Source organism: Euprymna scolopes, chromosome 10 (genome assembly GCF_053919585.1).
Source record: "Euprymna scolopes isolate OS-2025 chromosome 10, ASM5391958v1, whole genome shotgun sequence".
NCBI classification, from domain to species: Eukaryota; Metazoa; Mollusca; class Cephalopoda; order Sepiida; family Sepiolidae; genus Euprymna; species Euprymna scolopes.
In genome coordinates, this window is record NC_136491.1 from 2,407,311 (window position 1) to 2,427,500 (window position 20,190).

A 20,190-nucleotide genomic window follows, 5' to 3' on the forward strand; every position below is an offset into this window, starting at 1 on the left:
AGAAAGAAAACTGGTTTTTATCATATAGAAATGGAATCATGTCGTTTTTTCTAACGTGACAATTACATCGTTCCACCCTGTACGTTATGGACTGACTGCCAAGCCCGAATCCCTGTTATATCGTTGCAGTACTGCGTCTAAATAATTTCAGGGCGTCTGCCATTATTAACGTACTTACGACCCATCAGACAGGCAGCAAAATATTACCCCTTCGCTGTAGAGTTCCTTAGATGCCAATAAGTGTCTACCTTAATAGCTCCTTTGTTCGGATCGCTTACCTTTCGAACTTCCTCTCTACTCCCTTTTTCCAATATGCCGAAATTTGTATATAATGTGAACAAAAATCTTGCTTTTGACCTCACTTAAGTTGTCTGGTGTAATAAATGTTGCCCTTGTCACAGTAGCCATGCACTATCAGTTTTAATATGCTTCGTTTTGGAACCAAAAAATAACAAAATAATAAGACAAACAAAAATAAAAATAATAGAAAGACAATATTTTCAATTAAAAATAATTTTATTCTAAATATTAATTATAAAACAAAACAATTTACTCAATGTGGATAAATAAATAAAAAATAAAAATATAACTTTAAATGAAAAAGTAGATTTTTAAATTAAATTATGAGAACCTGATTTTCATTTTATGTTTTCGCCGTTCTGCTTTTACTGGGACAATATTGTCCACCGTGGATGTTGAACTGGAAAATATAAATGGCAGCCAAAGAAACGAACACAGAAAAAAACACGGGTTAGTTGTGGTTGCATGTTTTATTGAACTTAAACAATATGCTTGCCTTTATTTTCCTTTTGATCAAGGGCGATAATTTAATGGCTATTACAATAAGCAATCTATGTAAACGGGCATTGATAATAAGATTAAATGTTAATATTACTACTACTGTCAGTTTTACCTCTTACCATAATATTAAACTCTAATAATTTTCAGCTCGTTAAGTAAAGGCGAATAAAAAAGTATTAAATATGGTTATTTTTAATATGCTAAATTATTCAGTAAGATATATTATTTTATCTAAAATTTGAAAATGTTTTTGATAAATCGATTTTATGTATAGTTTTTGTCTAAATATGTACCACTTATATTCTTTTTATTTTCATATTTTGCAAGATAGGTATAAACCCTTTCAGTGTTTGCTTTTAACTCGTGGTGATACACTTTTAGCACTGAGTGAATCTTTTTAGATATATTTTGAGAGATAAATGCCAAGAAGTTGTATTCCAACGAGAACAACCATCATTCCACTGCTGACATGGTTTGAAGCTTTGTTTACTGAAATAAACAAATAAATATTGAAAACAAATTAGAAACACGCTTCGTTTTGGCTATATAAAACACGTTTAACACAAGCATATCAAATAGACATAAAGATGAAATCAAACATTATTGATTAGGAGCTGAAGCAGAATTATAAAGGAATATTAATACAACGGAAGGGACTTGTTATTAGAGAATATGGTTAAACTTTGTTTATTTGAGAATAATTACGTTGTCTTTTTATTTGGAAGGAGAGACAACCAACGTTAACCATTATACGATTCATGCATACAAGTATTAATCAATATATAAAAAACAGTAGATGTACGTATGTGTGTGTGTAAATATTTAATCGATAAATATATATATATATATATATATATATATAATATTTTCCCAGAATCAAGACAATAAAGATCCAAATAAGATGATCAAGTTATGCGTTTTTATATTCTTTACAATTGTTTCGTGACCATTACCGAATTTTAATATATTTAAATATATTAAAATATTATGCTAAAAAAGATTAATAAGGTTTATATGTATATATATATGCACATATATATATGTATATATATATATACGACACACATACCAACACCCCCCCCCATATATATATATATATATATATATAACTACTTCATTTACTCACATAAAATTAATATACGAAAGTATAGATTTATGCGTAAACTTTAAGTATTTACTTAAAAAATGCTCAATACGTAGGTAGAGCTAGTTAGTAATTTATAAAATATATATGGCGATTAAGCTACACTGATTATTCCGCGTTTCATCAACTCTAGGATTCCTCAGGCTTATGCGCGCATAAGCCTGGAGAATCCTAGAGTGGATGAAACGCAGAATATTCAGTGTAGCTTAATCGCCATATATATTTTATAAATTACTACTACTATATATATATATATATATATATATATATATATATATATATATATATATATATATATATATACACACACACACACACACACACACACACATATATATATATATATATATATATATATATATATATATATATATATATGGTTGACAGACCAGGAAAATGCTACCCAATTGGTTAAAGAGAGTTACGTTTAAAAGTCAATGTAGATTACAGAGTTCGACAGAAAGGTTCCCGAGTTCAACAGAATTAGCTCTCTAACAATAAATACGAAATCTGCCCGCTTAATAGTCCTAAATGATTATTTCATATTCATCAAGAATCACAGGACAGAAATTAAAAGAAATATTCACTTTCGGTGGCATGCGATCAGAGTTGTCGGATACCTATATTAGTTCTGTCACGTAGACATACTTGACAGGAAGGAAGAAGCTGAAAATTGTCAATTCCTTCCCCTTCACCTTCTGCCACCTCGCACGTAATTTCTCGCCATTTCACTTATGTTCTCTTCCGATAACTCTCTTTGAATCTCTTCCACATAATTACTCACACAAAAACTCACCTCTCAACAATAGTCACCGATGCAAGCTAACAGACAGAAGTCTCTACTTCTGTGCATGGAAAGTATATCTACTAGGGAACCGCAGAACAATTTATATATTTACAACATTGGCTGTAACAATTCCTTGGTGTGTTCTAGACCAAACTGTACCCGATTTCGTATACAAGTACTGGACTGTACTAAATAAAAATCAGTTCCAAGTGACGCTCCTCTGGAGATTGAAGGTTCAATCATCAGTGCGGGTGATACTAAGAATATCATTAAGAATTACTTCATCGTTCTACTTGGTACTGGTTGAGAAAACGGGAGAATGCTATCCAATGGGTTAAAGAAAGTTACGTTCAAAAGTCAGTGTAGATTACAGAGTTCGGCAGAAAGGTTCCCGAGTTCAATCAAATACACTTGAAGAAAGTCGGATGTTAAATCGGCCCCAAAGTTATGCGAATAACATTCAAGATGGGAATAATGGTTGAATCGAAATAATCTAACATTTAGAAACAAAATAAACATTTAAATTTTACTGGAATTTCCCACTAATTTACACACTTTCTATATTGTTTGTTTACAGGTTTGTATTGAATCATTTTATACTTACAACATCCATAGACTTCCAAAAGTTTACTGATGTCTGGAACCTTGGCACAACCAGTGTTGTTGTAACATTCAATAGCTTTCTGAATTGCTCTGCCAAAAAATAATAAGCACAGTTTTATTGAAGTTTTTATATATTTCCAAATTACAAAATTTAGGACGTCAAGTTGATATTTGTTGCCACCAAAATTTATTCATAAAAAAATCATGTAATATGACGAAATATTTTCAATGATTTTGATATTTTCGAAACAAAGGTTCAATTCTTTAGAAAATAAAATAATGTTTAAGTCATCCCATATGTTCTGTCTAGGTTGTAATTCTCAGTTTGAATGTTTAGAAACTATTTACAGAACATACTATCAGTTCAGCCCGGCTTTACTCAGGCTTTATATACTGTTCATAACTTTATGTGCATGTGTTTATATGTATTAAAAGTTTAACTCATGTCCAGGTAACCTACATCTCAAATTTCAAATGTTTAGACCGAAAATTGGCGGAGAAGGAGTTTGGTAGCGTCTGCAAAGGTCAACACTTTAAACTTTGATCTCTTGGTAGCCACATTTTCGCACAAAAACTAATTAAAAAGCTTGTTGCATGTCTGAATACCCTTTATGTAAAATTTCAAAGGTTTAGATCCAAAATTGGCTGAATAGTTTGCTAGAGACCGCAAAGGGAAATTCTTTTGAAGTTTGACCCCATTTGCAAACAAATTTTGGGCTAAAAACCGATTAAAAAGCTTGCCCGGTGTCGGAATTCACATTATGTAAAATTTCAAATGCTTAGACCAAGAATTAGCTGGGCTATTTGCTAGAGACCACAAAGGTCAGTTTTTTGTTTTTAACTTTGGTCCCAATTCTGACTCCTTAGCATTTATTGTTTTCGATTACAATCGAATTAAAAAGTTTGATCTATGTCAAAGTAACTTGCATAAAGAATTTCAAGTGTTTAGACATAATATTTTCGAAGTAAACACATTTAAGGAAATATTCCTGATCTCTTTAGATTGGAGAAAAAACTAATTGGCATTATTATAACATTATGTTTGGAACATTTAGGTAAATATTATTTATAATTTTGTTCTAAAAAATTGATTTACTAGGTACTGCCTCAAGAGACAGTGTGCCACAATCTTAGCCGGATAACTTTCTATAACAGATACATTTCAACGTTTCCTAACGTTATCAACAAAAATAAAATAACAGAAAGAAATCTGGTCAGACCAGCGCATTGAGTTCTCAACAGCGCATATGATCTTTAGAGAAGTTTTTTTTTGTCGATTTTTAAAATTTTTTTATTATTCAATTTTTACCCCAAACAAGGCACACTGCCACTTTGAAGCAGGGGGCTACTATTAGGGATTAATTAGCGGGTTCATTATGAAGGGAGATGAGTAGAAAGATGTTTGTTAACATTACACTTGAACTTCTGCATATCATTGTAGTTGGGAAAGCAGAATCACGGAAGAGAGTTCCAAAGACCCGCAGTTCTGGGGAAGAAACTATTGGAGTAAAATGCTTTCTTACACCTAGGGATCTCTACTGTAATGGGATGAGACTTAGTAGCTTGTCGGGTTTGTCGGGGGTAGTTACGTCGGGGAGGTACAAGTGTTTGCAGTTCGTCAGAGCATTCACCATTAAAGTATTTGTAGAACAGGCAGAGGGATGCAATATCTCGTCGATGGGACAGAAGTTGAAGCCTAGATGACAGTTCAGGACCTATCAGGTTGGCGACTCTCTTTTGAACCCTGTCCAGGAGCGAGAGACAAGCAGCAGATGCACCAGCCCAGATGTGACAACAGTACTCCATACATGGGCGAATGGTGGCCTTATAGAGGTATAGGATACTGTCAGGCGTAAGTAGTTTTCTAGCACGGTAGATGGAGCCAACCTTCCTTGCAGCAGCCCTGGCAATGCTCTCAATGTATCTATTCCAGTTCATATTCCCTGTAAACGTTAGGCCGAGGAGTAATTTCAGGCAATGTGTTCTTGGCCATTGCTATTAGTGGTAGAGAAGGTTTCTTGTAGTTATTGAAGGAAACAAGCTTAGTCTTAGTAGCATTGAATGTGACCAACCATTTTTGTCCCCATTCCACTACGGATTGAAGGTCATCCTCTAGAGTTTCTGCCATTTCCTTGGATATGTTTTCATTTGTTTTCCCCTCATATCTGTTATAGAGAGTGGTGTCATCGGCAAATATACCCATCTCCGAAACAATTTTATCAGGGAGGTCATTTATGAATATCAGGAATAATAGAGGTCCAAGGATAGACCCCTGAGGTACTCCCGCATTTATGTCGTATTGTTTGGATGTACGACCGTCGAGGACAACTTTGATTTTTCTATTACTTAAGAAGGATTTAATTACATTATTAATTCTTCCAGTGATTCCATATGATCTAATTTTCCTTAGAAGACCATCGTGCCATACCCTGTCAAAAGCCTTAGATATATCAAGGGCTACCGCTCTACTCTCCCCTGTTTTATCCAATGAACGGTATATACGTTCAGAAACTACAGTTAAGATATCTGCTGTTGAACGGACTTGCCTGAATCCATATTGTTTGTCAGTCAGGAGTTTAGCAGCTGTTAGGTGCTGGACTAGGGCTTGATTAACTAAGGACTCAAATATTTTGGCGAAAAGCGGGAGGAGGCTAATGGGGCGATAATTTAGTGGGTCAGTTCTTTCACCAGAATTCTTGAAGACTGGTACCACAGAGGCGGTTAATTGCAGTATCAGCAGAAAATTGAGAAAGACTTTCAAAATCAATTTTTTTTTCGATTTGAAGATGAGAACATACTTGATACCAATTACCATCACTGAACCGTTCTTTTTATAACTCCGTTTCCAAATCCTTTTAACCAATACGAACTAAATCGATTCTAACTAAACTTTGTCAAAATATACGCACATAAAGGCCTGACAATGGAGTGTGTGTGTCCAGCGCCACAATAGTTTTTTTCAGCTTATCCAATAGGGCAACTCTTAAGTTTGGACAAATTCCAGTTTCACACCTACAAGTTTGACTCTCCGAAAGCAAGAGGCTTATTAAACAATCACCAAATATAATTAACAGAATATATAGTGGCATTTTGGTATCGCAATCTCATCTAAATTATAGAAATTTAATTGATGAGTAATCATGTTTCAAGCCTAATAGGAAAATAATATTCGCACAATAAATTATTCTCGAACTGTATACTCTTTATATCAGCTGCAACGTCTAAAGAATTGATTGCATCACGCAATTACTTAAACAGTGTGGCTACGAAAGAATAAACACTGTAAACATTCCCTGTTTTCAGAATCCTACTATCTATCAGTTAAAGGTAAAAAAAATTGCAACAATCTTTAAGATATTTATCTTTAAATCTAATAAAACAAAGTAGAAGGTTTTTTCTTTAATTTTCCTACCGAAATATTAGAACGGTTCAAGAAGTTGAGAGAGACTCGTGCAAAACATGGAGAACATGTGCTTCGTCTACAGTTTCTATTAAATCCCACGCGTTATCCAATCAAGATCGCTCAAACTTTGATGGCTTATTTATGCCAAGTGCTGAGTCGTAATAATGGCTGAGAAAGTTTAGTAGACAGCTCTGTGTAACACCTCATGGAAAATTCTAAAAGTTACTTTTTGAAACTTCCACAATTTGATCAGAACAAAAGTCCAGTCCGACTCAAATCCCCTAAGTTGTCCGTTTCAGACACAGTTGAAGAAACATAGCATCCGTGATTTCAATGTTCACCACAGTAGTTGTCTTGGTTTATTGAGTAACACAAACACAGTTGACAGCAGCACGCACCGTTTCTCTATAGGTCGTTCTCTTACACAGACGGTCATTTTTATGGCCTGCCTCAATAACATATGCTTCATATCATTTCTGATACCTACTGAACAATGTGTCAATGAGAAAACTGAATAGTTTAAAGCAAGCATTGAAGGTTATATTCCTACACGAAAAAATTTGGAGCAAGCCCTACTATCCTCATGGGGCCAAGGGAAGCATGCATTGCGCTGATCCATCAACACTAATTCGAGTACAGATTGACAAACGCTTATAGAAACAAGAGATAATCGTGAGATACCTGAAACCAAGAGAAGGCATACCGAAATCGAGTCACTTGTAACTACGGGAAATGTAGCAAATAATGAATAATAAACAATTCTCCGACTATTTAACAACTATTAGGTCGCTGACATGGCAACTGAGAAAGCTGACCTACTTGACCGGTGCTCCGCTTTCGAACTCCACCTTAGACCCTATAAACTACCCTCCCTAAATTTCAGTTTGCAAATAGAAGCAACACTTGAAATTAGAAAATCACCCAGGTGTGATATAATAAAATACCTAGATACATCCAAGGCGGGTGGATACGAACTCATCCCTTCTATACTAATAAGAAATGCCCCACTGATCCTTCCCAAACTCTTTAACAAATGCCCAGTAGAGTTTTACTAACCTGATAGCCGGACAATTGCCCTCATTCTATTAGTTTTCAAGAAATCTGAAGAAAATATTGTCCTACTCAATTATCGGCTGATCACTCCCATCTGTCCTCGTAAAAATCTTTGAGTTGTTCATCAATCATATACTAGTTCACTATTTTGTGATTTGTACGCTTTTTTCATACTAATTGTATGCATTTAATCAATCATATTTGGTCTGAACGGATATACTATGTACTGGATAAAGCAAGGGAAACTTTTGGATGGGATAGCATGAAAGGATTCTCATGAAAACAAAATGGTATTTCATGACAAATACTTCACATAATTCGATTCTTCCTTGATAATGGAGACATTCAGGTTATTCTTGATGACAGTACCTCTAAACAATATAATTAGAATACATGTATTCTCTATCCTTTGAATTTTATTTTTTGATATTCATCAAAAACTTCTCTGAGAAAATTGTGTCCGTGATGGATATATTTGCTGATGACACAACGCTATATAATATGCAGAAAGGAAAACGGATATCAAAGAAAATAGCAGAAGCTCTAGAAAACGATTTTCAGTCAATGAGTGGTAACCTTTAATATTACTAAAACTTTAACAATTATAAAGCATTCTCAACCACTTATTACCAATAGAAATTACACCCTAATTAAAAAAAAAATAATCCTAAAAATTTTGGACTTAATATTCACAGAGTATATGGAACAAATATATTGAGGATATTGCCAAGGCTGCTGCAAAAAGGCAGACTCATTCAACCGTGCTCGAAAATTATCTTTAAAAGGTCACAACTCCCCCGAGCATGGTTTAATATAGTAACATTTGAGCTGCTGTAATCATCATTAACTTCTTACTCTTGAAGAAGTTTAAAAAAGAGTCTGTAATCTAATAGGACTCGCACTACCGTCAAAGTTCTAACTTCTGTTTTATCGTCCATTTTGCCTCCCTGTTCGTGTTTCCCAAGTACTCTAATAGAATGTGTTCTAATGAACTCAGAGTAACATTCTTTCAACGTATTTACCTACGGCTAGCCTGATATGCAACAAAATCTCACCCATTTAATATTAAGACTCTCTAAATGCTGGAAAGTTTTCTACCTGAATAGAATCTCCCATCAGGTAGGGTTTTGAATTTCCTCCATGTTTCCTGCTTTTCGTGACCGTACTAACGTGTGCAAGTTTAAATGTAATTTTAACAGATATTTTCGCTGCTCAACTCCACACAGTATTCTGTTAGACATTGTCCTAATATTAGCTCTTGTTTGGGATGAAACTATTGCAAACACATCGCTTAAAATTCGGCGGATGGCTGCGACCAGGCTGGCTTTGGTGTTGTAGAAGGATATGTCGGTGATGTTCTCGACGTATGACCAAACGAAGTAATCCAGCCGGTTCAGATCGGGGAAGGTGGGAAGTTAGTGAGAGAAGGGTACAAAGTCCTAGCACTCCTTCTGAAGCCAAGCCTAAGTCTATTTGGATTTGGGGGCCGGCGCCGAGCCATACTGCCACACTTAGTATCTGCCAGAAACCACCTTATTGCACCAGGGGATCACCACACTTCAGCAAATTCAGGTACATTTTGGTGTTGACTTTCAAGCCGACTTCGAGGATGTGAAGTGCATGATGCGGCTCTCACTTGAAACCACACCAAGGACAACAACCGTGGATGGAAACTTTGTTTTTACTACCCTGTGTATATCCATGTTATTCGTCGCAAGTAAGCGATGGATTATGAGGGTGCTGGCAATGGTCCTGTTGCCATAACATGGATCGGTAGAGAGCATGAGTTGTATAACGGCACATCTCCGATCTCGCTCGTTGAACATTGTGTCACTTTAAGTTATACTAGCTAGTCCGACCCCCCCCAGAAAACCGGTTTTCATCAAACTGGAATAGAATAATATCGTCTCTTTTATAATTTTATCGTTTCGCCATGTAAATTTCTGTGCATATGGCATTTTTACAATATTTCACAACTACAGATAGATATGTTTTATAGTAAAATTATACACGACCGAGTTTATTGTCAGATTTTTATGTTTGGTTACTAATGCATTAAATGCGTTTTCTCGCCTCGTAAACATATTCGAATATTGTACAATTTTCAGGTTTCCTTTGTGAATTTCAGATGTAGTCAGCCAAGTGTCATAAAAGCACTTTTATTTTATAATGTTTTTTTGTACGCAAACATGTTTTTTAGTCAACTTAAATTGGTGTTTCACATTATATGCTGTCGGGAACATATTACTGTGCTTACCAATTTAAGGCAAAATTTGTATGCAGGTTTAGGTCACGGTTGCGGCTATTTAGTCCGGTAATACACAATTGCATGATTAAAAAGAACATGTAACCGAAATACACGTCATTTTCCTGGGGGCCATAACTGTCAGGAACCTCTACCAAACAACGTGTAGGATATATCTGTATTTATTATTACTTCAATAGATATATAACTGTCGCAAAGGTTTTCGTAGATATTAGTATCTAATACACAAACACCTGATTTATTAATGTTGCTGTCTATGCTAGTTAATCCACTACATAAAACTGTAAAGATGCAGTATTTTATTCAGAACAATTTTTATTATAACGTAGTACAAATGAAAACGAATATTAATGTATTACTTAGGATTAATTCAAATATAAAATGTATAAATATAATTACTTGCATTTCTCTGCGAAATCCATATCACGGATTTCTTTGAAGGAACATTCCATAATTTCCTCTGGGCTGCATTTTCCTTGAGACATCACCAAAACTGGGAATATAAAATAGAGACATTGAACTTACAATCAACTAAAACCTCAAAAGAGAAACAATGAATAATATACAAACCGTAATTAAATGCGTTTTGCAGTTTTGTAGATGCAAAAAATCAACACAGATAACTTTGCATCGAAGTAAATGATTCAGTTGAACACACCATCAGAAATTATATATCATCATTTACGGTGCCTTACACCGATTCTATAAATACCCATGCAGAAAGAAATATACAGTATGATGCACAACATTTTTAAATTTAGAATACGGACTTTTAGTCATATATATATATATATATATATATATATATATTAAATAAGGTCAGGGAATAAATGTTATATATAACTTTATTATATGATCAAAACAATAACAAAAAAAATAAAAAAGAGAGTTAAGAAAAAGAAATCATTTTAACCTATAGCATTCGAAGATAAAAGCTTTTCATCAGAAGAGGAGACAAGGGCAGAATTATACGCAATGCAAATATAGATAAAAATTACTTAATAACATTTAGTTTACTTAATAACATTTAATGAAAGAAAAGTATAACCCGATAAAAAAATATTCAATCTATAATAAAACCAATTACAATATATAAAAGTAAATCAGAACGGTTATATATTAGTGCGTAAAAATATTGGTCACTATGAAATGATGGGGATCATCAAAAAAGAGCAAATAATGAAAAAGGAAACATAAATGAGAAGAAGGGAAAGAGATCGAAAAAAGCAAATAAAGGATACGGTAATACATAGATGAATACAATAGTACAGAAATAGGATAAAAAAAGCTGGATTAAAAACGTTTTTGTTTTTTTTTACACAGTGATCACCACTTATCAAGATCCGGAAGCCACTCAGGGATAAGGGTTATTGCAAGTACATTACGTTAGTGTGGAGATTTGATGAAGTGTTTACTTAAGGGGCGGTTCATTAGGAATTTGTTAACATTGGACTTGAAGACATCCAAGTTGTAGTCCGGTGGGAAGCAGGCAGACGGAACAGAGTTCCACAGGCGTGCAGTTCTAAGAAAGAAGCTTTGTTCATGGAATCCGCGTTTTGATTTAGGCACAGATATAGAGTGGGGGAAAATTTTCACAGTGGATTCAGCTGGACGGGTGTTTTTCGTGAAAGATTGGCGAGGGGGACCAGAGATTGGAGTTCAGACGAGCAAAAAAACATAAAACATATTTATACAAGTTCAAATGAAATATTTAGAGTAAAAGTCTGGAAATCGAAGAATATAGCAACTGTTTACAAATCCAACAAAATGAAAATGTGTGGGGAATAAAGTCTTTGTGCAATCCTCATACATCTTGAAAATAATTGTAAAACATAAAATCTTTAAAATACCGGTAGAATTGATGTGAATTGATGTGAATTGATGGGAAAAGAGAAGATCTATGTAAAAATTTTCAAAGCCAGACTTTATTTATATTTGCATTTTGTATAATTCTGCCCAATTTCACCATTTCTCATGAGAAAAATTTAATTCCGAAATGCCAAAAGGCGTTTTTTTTTAATTTTCCCTTTTACTTTCCCTCATTGTTCTGTTAATATAATAAAGTTTTATAAAACTTGTTATTAAATATATTAGTTTGATTCTTTTAATAATGTTAAACTTTATTTATAGTGATAAGTTTTACTTTGTTAAAGTTACATTCTATGATAACATACTTTTTTTTTTTTTTTATTCAATTTTCACCCCAAACAAGGCACAGTGCCACTTTGAAGCAGGGGGCTACTATTAGGGAATTAATTAGCGGGGTCATTATGAAGGGAGAAGAGTAGAAAGATGTTTGTTAACATTACACTTGAACTTCTGCATATCATTGCAGTTGGGAAAGCAGAATCCCGGAAGGGAGTTCCAAAGACCCGCAGTTCTGGGGAAGAAACTATTGGAGTAAAAGGCTTTCTTGCACCTAGGGATCTCCACTGTAAAGGGATGAGACTTAGTAGCTTGTCGGGTTTGTCGGGGGTAGTTACGTCGGGGAGGTACAAGTTTGCAGTTCGTCAGAGCATTTACCATTAAAGTATTTGTAGAACAGGCAGAGGGATGCAACATCTCGTCGATGGGACAGAGGTTGAAGCCCAGATGACAGTTCAGGACCTATCAGGTTTGCGACTCTTTTTTGAACCCTGTCCAGGAGCGAGAGACAAGTAGCAGATGCACCAGCCCAGATGTGACAACAGTACTCCATACATGGGCGAATGGTTGCCTTATAGAGGTATAGGATACTGGCAGGCGTAAGTAGTTTTCTAGCACGGTAGAGGGAGCCAACCTTCCTTGCAGCAGCCTTGGCAATGCTCTCAATGTATCTATTCAAGTTCATATTCCCTGTAAACGTTAGGCCGAGGAGTTTAAAAGAAGTACTTTCAGGCAATGTGTTCTTGGCCATTGCTATTGGTGGTAGAGAAGGTTTCTTGTAGTTATTGAAGGAAACAAGCTTAGTCTTAGCAGCATTGAATGAGACCAACCATTTTTGTCCCCATTCCACTACGGATTGGAGGTCATCCTCTAGTGTTTCTGCCATTTTCTTGGATATGTGTTCATTTGTTTTCCCCTCATATCTGTTATAGAGAGTGGTGTCATCGGCAAATATACCCATCTCCGAAACAATATTATCAGGGAGGTCGTTTATGAATATCAGGAACAATAGAGGTCCAAGGATAGACCCCTGAGGCACTCCCGCATTTATGTCATATTGTTTGGATGTACGTCCGTCGAGGACAACTTTGATTTTTCTATTACTTAAGAAGGATTTAATTACGTTATGAATTCTTCCAGTGATTCCATATGATCTAATTTTCCTTAGAAGACCATCGTGCCATACCCTGTCAAAAGCCTTAGATATATCAAGGGCCACCGCTCTACCCTCCCCTGTTTTATCCAATGAACGGTATATACGTTCAGAAACTACAGTTAAGATATCTGCTGTTGAACGGGCTTGCCTGAATCCATATTGTTTGTCAGTCAAGAGTTTAGCAGCTGTTAGGTGCTGGACTAGGGCTTTATTAACTAAGGACTCAAATATTTTGGCGAAAAGCGGGAGGAGGCTAATGGGGCGATAATTTAGTGGGTCAGTTCTTTCACCAGAATTCTTGAAGACTGGTACCACAGAGGCGGTTTTCCAGCAGTCGGGAAAACAAGATTCGTTAAGGCATTTATTGTAAAGTTTGGACAGAACTGGAGCAACCTCGGCAGAGCATTTTTTTAATAGCACAGCCGGGATGAGATCTGGTCCACATGCTTTAGAGGTGTCTAGGTTTTTTATAATAGCATGTACCTGAGAAGGGGTGATTTTCAAGTCGTCAAGTGTGGCGTCTGTTCGCAGAGGAAAATCAGGGAGTGAGTGGTGTACCGAGTTCAGTGTGGAGTTTGAGGCAAACCGACTGGCAAGCAGAGTAGCCTTGTCAGTTGCCGTGCAAGCAACCTCATGATTGTTTGTTAGTGGGGGAATAATTGACTGTCCATTATTAACTACGCTGTTGTAGATTTTCCAAAAATCCCGGGTTCCTAATTTCTGTGCTTCGATGCGCTTTCTGGTGGTTTCAGAGTAATCTGACTTAGCTGTGTCTATCACTCTCTTACAATTATTTCTAGCTTCTATAAACTTCTGTTTATTTGAGCTGGACTTATGTCGGTTGAATCTGCGGAACGCATGCTGCCTTTGACAAATGGCAGCTGCACAAGCAGAAGTAAACCATTGGGGGGAGTGGGGCTTGCTATAGTATTTCCGTGCGGGAACATGTGCTTCAATAGCAGTTTTGAACAATTCAGTTGTCTCATTTGCACACTGTTCCGCTGGAAGAGTAAAGATATTTTGCCATGGGGCATCTCTGATGAGCTCCCTGATGGCTTCCCAATCAGCCTTTTTGTAATACCTCGTTGTTTTGAGTAGTGGGTCTTCAGTTTTAGGGCGAGAATTTAGGCTGATTTCTACCATTATCACAGCGTGATCAGCATTCCCGAGTGGGCTATGGGCATTTGTTGTACAGTCATTGGGAACTGTTGTCAGAAAGAGATCTAGAAGTGAGGCATGTTGATCGTGCTGGTCTGGGAAACGTGTCGGAAATGTAACCATCTGAGATAGGGAATGAGATATAGAGAAGCTATATGTGGCGCTACCAGCTACGTCTGTGTGATTTGAGAATCCTAGCCAGTTACTGTGGTGGACATTGAAGTCACCAAATACATGTAGTTGTGCGCTAGTATCGAGGGAGAGTGCTATATCTATGCTGTCTGAGACTTTGTTTATTAGGGTACAGTCTTGGTTTGAGGGAGAGCGGTAGAGAAAATATAAGTAGCTAATATTGTGTTGCATATTTAGTCTGAAGCACATAAAGGCCTGGCCCTCTGATTCTAGTTTTATTTCTCTAGTTAGGGGGAGAGTGTTTCGAATATAGACTCCAAGTCCATGCATATGTCTGTCCGAGTCCTTACGGTAGAGTGGGAGATAACCAGGCATGTTAAAGTGGTTAGAGGGTATGGAGGAGTGAAGGTTAGTTTCACTTAATGCTAAGATATCCGGGGTGTTTACAAGGAGAAATGACTCAACATCATCTAAGTTAGTTCTAAGCCCGCGGATATTAGTAAATGCAAGCCTCAAGGGAGGAGGCAGGTTGGTTTTCTTTGAGTTTGGTCCTGGTTTAAACGTAACTTTTGCTTGAGCTGTCATTTCATTTTATTTTATTTAAAAGTTTCAGTTAGGGTGGATGAGTGAGGGGATGCTGGACAAGTAGTTGTGCAGAATACCAGACATGCAATACAAGTAGACCATCAGCTGTCCTCACCCACAGGATTGTGGCCTCAGGAAAGCCCACCGGGGATGAGTGCAGGGTCCCTTTCCATGCGCGACATGGTACTACAAACATCCCGATATTTTACAACTATTGATGGAGCAGCCGCTCTAAGCGCTACCGAAGAGTTAGGGCTCCTGTACTATCAGTCGGAAACAGCAGCCAGGAACTGTCAATCCGGTACCCTCAATCCATTAGGCAAAGCCAGCCCAGTCCAACTGCACTGACATATATGGCACTGAAGCACCCCACTGTGTCCAGTTTAGGGGGATGGGATGTGGCAGGAGTGGGGAAAAGCGGCGTTCATTACCCTAGTCAGGAAACAAGGTCAACCACTGGGTGATTCAAGCGAGTCCCTGTGATAGTACCTCTACGCCTGGCCAATAGGCAAAGAAGGAGTATGAAAGCCGAGCGATAGACAGAGTCTATCTCCTCCTTAAGCAGTTTAGGTTTGCCAACCGGTGATTTGTTTGAGTCACCAGCTCTAGGAAGGTTGTCGTCCAGGACTGAAGAGACCTCCCTCCCCTAGGTTTAGTTTCAGAGTTTTCCTTCTCCTAGACGGATGGCCTGGGAAGACCTACGGGTCCATCAGCTCCGAGGGGGTTCGCCCCGCGCCTGGGTCCTAATCCAGGTATTTCTGCGACCCCGCATGGGTAGTTAATATTTATTGGTTATTTAGGTTAATATCTCCTGGAAAATCGGGCATTTAGGTTAGCTTCTACAGAAGATTTTCACTCCTCAAGTGTGGTTTAAAAAGGGCATTATTATGCTGTCCATTTTCATTTATACTGAGAGAGGGCATACGTAAAAATTCATGCAGTGGAAGCAGTTAAATTTGCTACAGTATTGGATCGAGAGAGTCGAGTTGATGTATGGTTAGATATAGTTTTGTAAGTTTAGCAATGTATGGTTAGATATGGTTTAGTAGGTTTAGGAATGTATGGTTAGATATGGTTTAGTAGGTTTAGGAATTAGGATAAAGTGCTAGAGTATGATCTACTTTCTATTAGAAATTCTGATTTGGTGCCCAAACCGGACATTTAGTAAGACTGAAAGATTAGATATGTTCAGTATAGAGACAAGAGAACATTTGATATGGAGTACAGTTATACCTGATAGATATAGGTTATTGCATATTCTGTAAGTATAGTAAAAGTATAGATGGATGGATAAGTAGTATTGTATACGAATGCATGGAATTTTAGACAATTTGAGTAAGTTGCCTTTAGACTACAACTAAGGAGAATGACTTCGCCTTTCTCTTAATATCCGGAAGTTTTTATTTCAATGAGTACCGGTTTAGTTTGTGTAATAATTATTGCAATACTATCTCTTAATAAAGAGATATTAACGGTTACTGTTCATTATAGATTACTTTAAGTCAATGTATTGGACTAAGTCTAGTAAGTATTTACTTAGAAGCTTGGTTATGGGTTGGGAGTTATAATCGGGAGCATGCCTAGGAAATTTTAGGTGTTAATGGGTATCGATTTGCGAGTTTGTTAAGGTCAAGGGCGGAGAGCAAGGACCCATCTAAGTTACGTGAGACGGATTTGTTTAGTGTCAACTTAGGAAGTAGAGCAGATTTGATTTGTTAGTGATCAGGAGAAAGAGAATTTAAGTAAAAAATAATAAGGTTTGTCATGCAAAACAGACAAGGCAGTCATCTTGGAGGTAAAGTATCTATAGGAGGTACTTGCTTAGTATACAAGCAGCAGTATTTTGTAGTTTGGAGAGGAATTTTAGGTACAATAGTTTCATGACTTATTGCAAAAGTCCGTAGTCAAGGTGAGGGACGATGTACTTCTAATATTGAAACTGGGTTTTTCTAATTTTAAAAGTAGTTGACTAGAGTGTTATTAGGTGTTCTACTTTGCTTAGGGATAGAATAAAGATTTAAGGTAATATTCAGGGTGATATAAGCAGTTTCATGAGGATTGGATATATGATCACTGGATGTTGAACTGCTCAGGAGGATTCTTGTATCAATTAAGAAGGATGTCTTGGTGATATAAGATTTGAGAAATTAAGAGTCTGGGGATACAGAGAGCTTTGAGCCGATGAAGATTCAGTATAGGCGATTGTATATAGGTAACAAAGGTGGTTTAGTTTAGTACGCACGTATTGTACATATTAAGTATACTGCTTCAGTTCAATCCTCTAACGCAAAGGAAAATCCGTTTGCATTCCGGTTTGCAATTTTGTCAAGAGGGGAAATTTAAAAACATCTTATCTAATTGTTGATGATATCAGTTTATAGACAATAGTATAGACTGATAAATTGTTGTGTAAGGCATAAGAGCCCCTCATCTTCAGATGAGATGATGGATCACGAGCATAAGTTCGGAGCAGGGATCCGGAAAGGAAATGGACGTGTACAAGCAAGGGGGGGGTCACTGATGTTTATAACTTTTTATTTTTTTTTTCTTAAAAAAAAAAAAAAAAAAATTTTTTTTTTAAATTTTTTTTTTCGATGGCTGATTATATTAAGTATCGTACTTAAATAAAGTTTTCATGTCCTCTAAATAACTTAGCATAATTTCTTTTTTTACCGAGTTTGTCTTTACTATAGCATTGACTTATTAATTAAGTGACATGGCATTGTAAGCGGCGAAATAGTCTATTTAAGTGAAGAAAAGTTATCGGTTACAATATGCCTGAAAATGGAAAGAATATTAGCTTTAAATTATATGCGAACAGTTAGGAATTTTTACTTAGCTTGTATATATATATATATATATATATATATATATATATATATATATATATATATATATAGGAAAACCAATCAAACTGTAGTTAGACTTTACAGTAGTTTATTATTCGACAAGAAATACAAATTGAAAACTTAATTTTTAATATATATAAGTTTTGAATATATATATATATTTTGAATATATATATATATATTGAATATATATATATATATATATATGTATTAAATATATATTTTTATATATATATATTGAATATATATATATATTCAATATATATATATGTATGTATATGCATACATTATATACTTAAGAAATCAGTAATATAATCATGTATACTCTACATTTTAAATGTCTGAAAGTTTTTTTTATTTTATTGACCAGAATTCATTAGAAAACTAAAAATTTCTTTATCTAGATCATTAACAAATGTGTCGCATCAACTTGTGAGCTGTGTTGAGAATTATCAACAAAAAGTAAATAAAAACATAAAAACACGGCCGTGAATCACTCGCTAAAGAAAAATTAAAAGAAATTAAACAATTGTACAGTTTAACTAGTCTTGACATAAATTATTCCCACGTTTAGTTTTTTTAAAAATTTATACGATAATTCTCACTTTCATCAAAAATCAGAAAATATCAATTAGTTGTCAAAAGAAATAATTTTGATTTTTTTCATAAAACTTACTATACTTGAAATACATAGTGTAACGTTTTATTGCTATAACAATGTTTTCCAGTAAAAAAATGTTTGTTAATCATGCGAACTATGCAATCTATAATCAACTCACAAAAGGAAAACGCTGGTGCAATAAGGCATTGTTAATGTATTTCGCCACTGATTCGACGAGACGGTTTTAATGTTTAGAAAAATGCATGTAAGGAAATTTAGAAGGAGTCATAAAGGAGAGGAGGATAAAACTAATACAAATAACATTAATTATCATTTCATATATGTATTAAATTTACCTTCGTTTTTCAGTAAAATAAAGCAAAGGCGAATTAAAATATTGCGTATAATTCATTTATATGATTGCATATATTTGTCTATGCTGTGTTTTCCAGTTATGAAGACTTTATTTTCATCACGAATAAATAATGTCACTAATACATGTTCTTTACATTTTGAAAACACGTTAAATTAAATAAATTAATGTCATTTATTATGACGTACATTAACATCTGGTTAACTAAATTGCACGTGTTTATAATTTAAAGCTACGTATTATATTTTTGCGTATATATTTATACGTATTATATTTTTACGTATTATATTTTTACGCATTATATTTTTTACGTATTATATTTTTTACGTATTATATTTTACGTATTATATTTTTACGTATTATATTTTTACGTATTATATTTTTACGTATTATATTTTTACGTATTATATTTTTACGTATTATATTTTTATGTATTATATTTTTTACGTATTATATTTTTACGTATTATATTTTTACGTATTATATTTTTTACGTATTATATTTTTACGTATTATATTTTTTACGTATTATATTTTTACGTATTATATTTTTACGTATTATATTTTTACCTATTATATTTTTACGTATTATATTTTTTACGTATTATATTTTTACGTATTATATTTTTACGTATTATATTTTTACGTATTATATTTTTTACGTATTATATTTTTTACGTATTATATTTTTTACGTATTATATTTTACGTATTATATTTTTACGTATTATATTTTTACGTATTATATTTTTACGTAATATATTTTTACGTATTATATTTTTTACGTATTATAGTTTTACGTATTATATTTTTACCTATTATATTTTTACGTATTATATTTTTACGTATTATATTTTTACGTATTATATTTTTATGTATTATATTTCGGCCCTGTCGGTCGGGCATTAGAATACGCCGACTGCTCCCTGCAGACGGTAAAATTCCCTCAATGGGGGTCCTGGATATGACCTTAAACTATATCCGATGGTGAGGCTCCAGCTTGCGGGCTTTGGGGAGTGTGGAGCCACCCTTTAATTGCCATTGCTCCCAGGTCCACTCTGACCCGGAGTGGTAGTACCTGTTAGCGTCCCAACTATGGGTTAAATAGAACCCGACTTAAAAAAAAACAAATATAC

At 34.9% G+C, this 20,190-nt stretch overlaps 1 protein-coding gene across 4 annotated transcripts in view; it reads right to left on the minus strand.

Annotated features, from left to right (window-relative positions):
- Positions 1 to 497: 497 nt before the first annotated feature.
- Positions 498 to 20,190, minus strand: part of LOC145285787 (uncharacterized) — a 233,046-nt gene continuing 213,353 nt past the window's right edge. For all 4 annotated transcript variants that reach the window (XM_080134156.1, XM_080134154.1, XM_080134155.1 and 1 more), the window contains exons 2-4: positions 10,457 to 10,550; positions 3,337 to 3,425; positions 498 to 1,290 (exon numbers count right to left, since the gene is read on the minus strand). In XM_080134156.1, the coding sequence (XP_079990282.1) occupies positions 1,199 to 1,290; positions 3,337 to 3,425; positions 10,457 to 10,542 (267 nt within the window). In that variant the 5' untranslated portion in view covers positions 10,543 to 10,550 and the 3' untranslated portion in view covers positions 498 to 1,198. The remainder of the gene's footprint in view (positions 1,291 to 3,336; positions 3,426 to 10,456; positions 10,551 to 20,190) is intronic.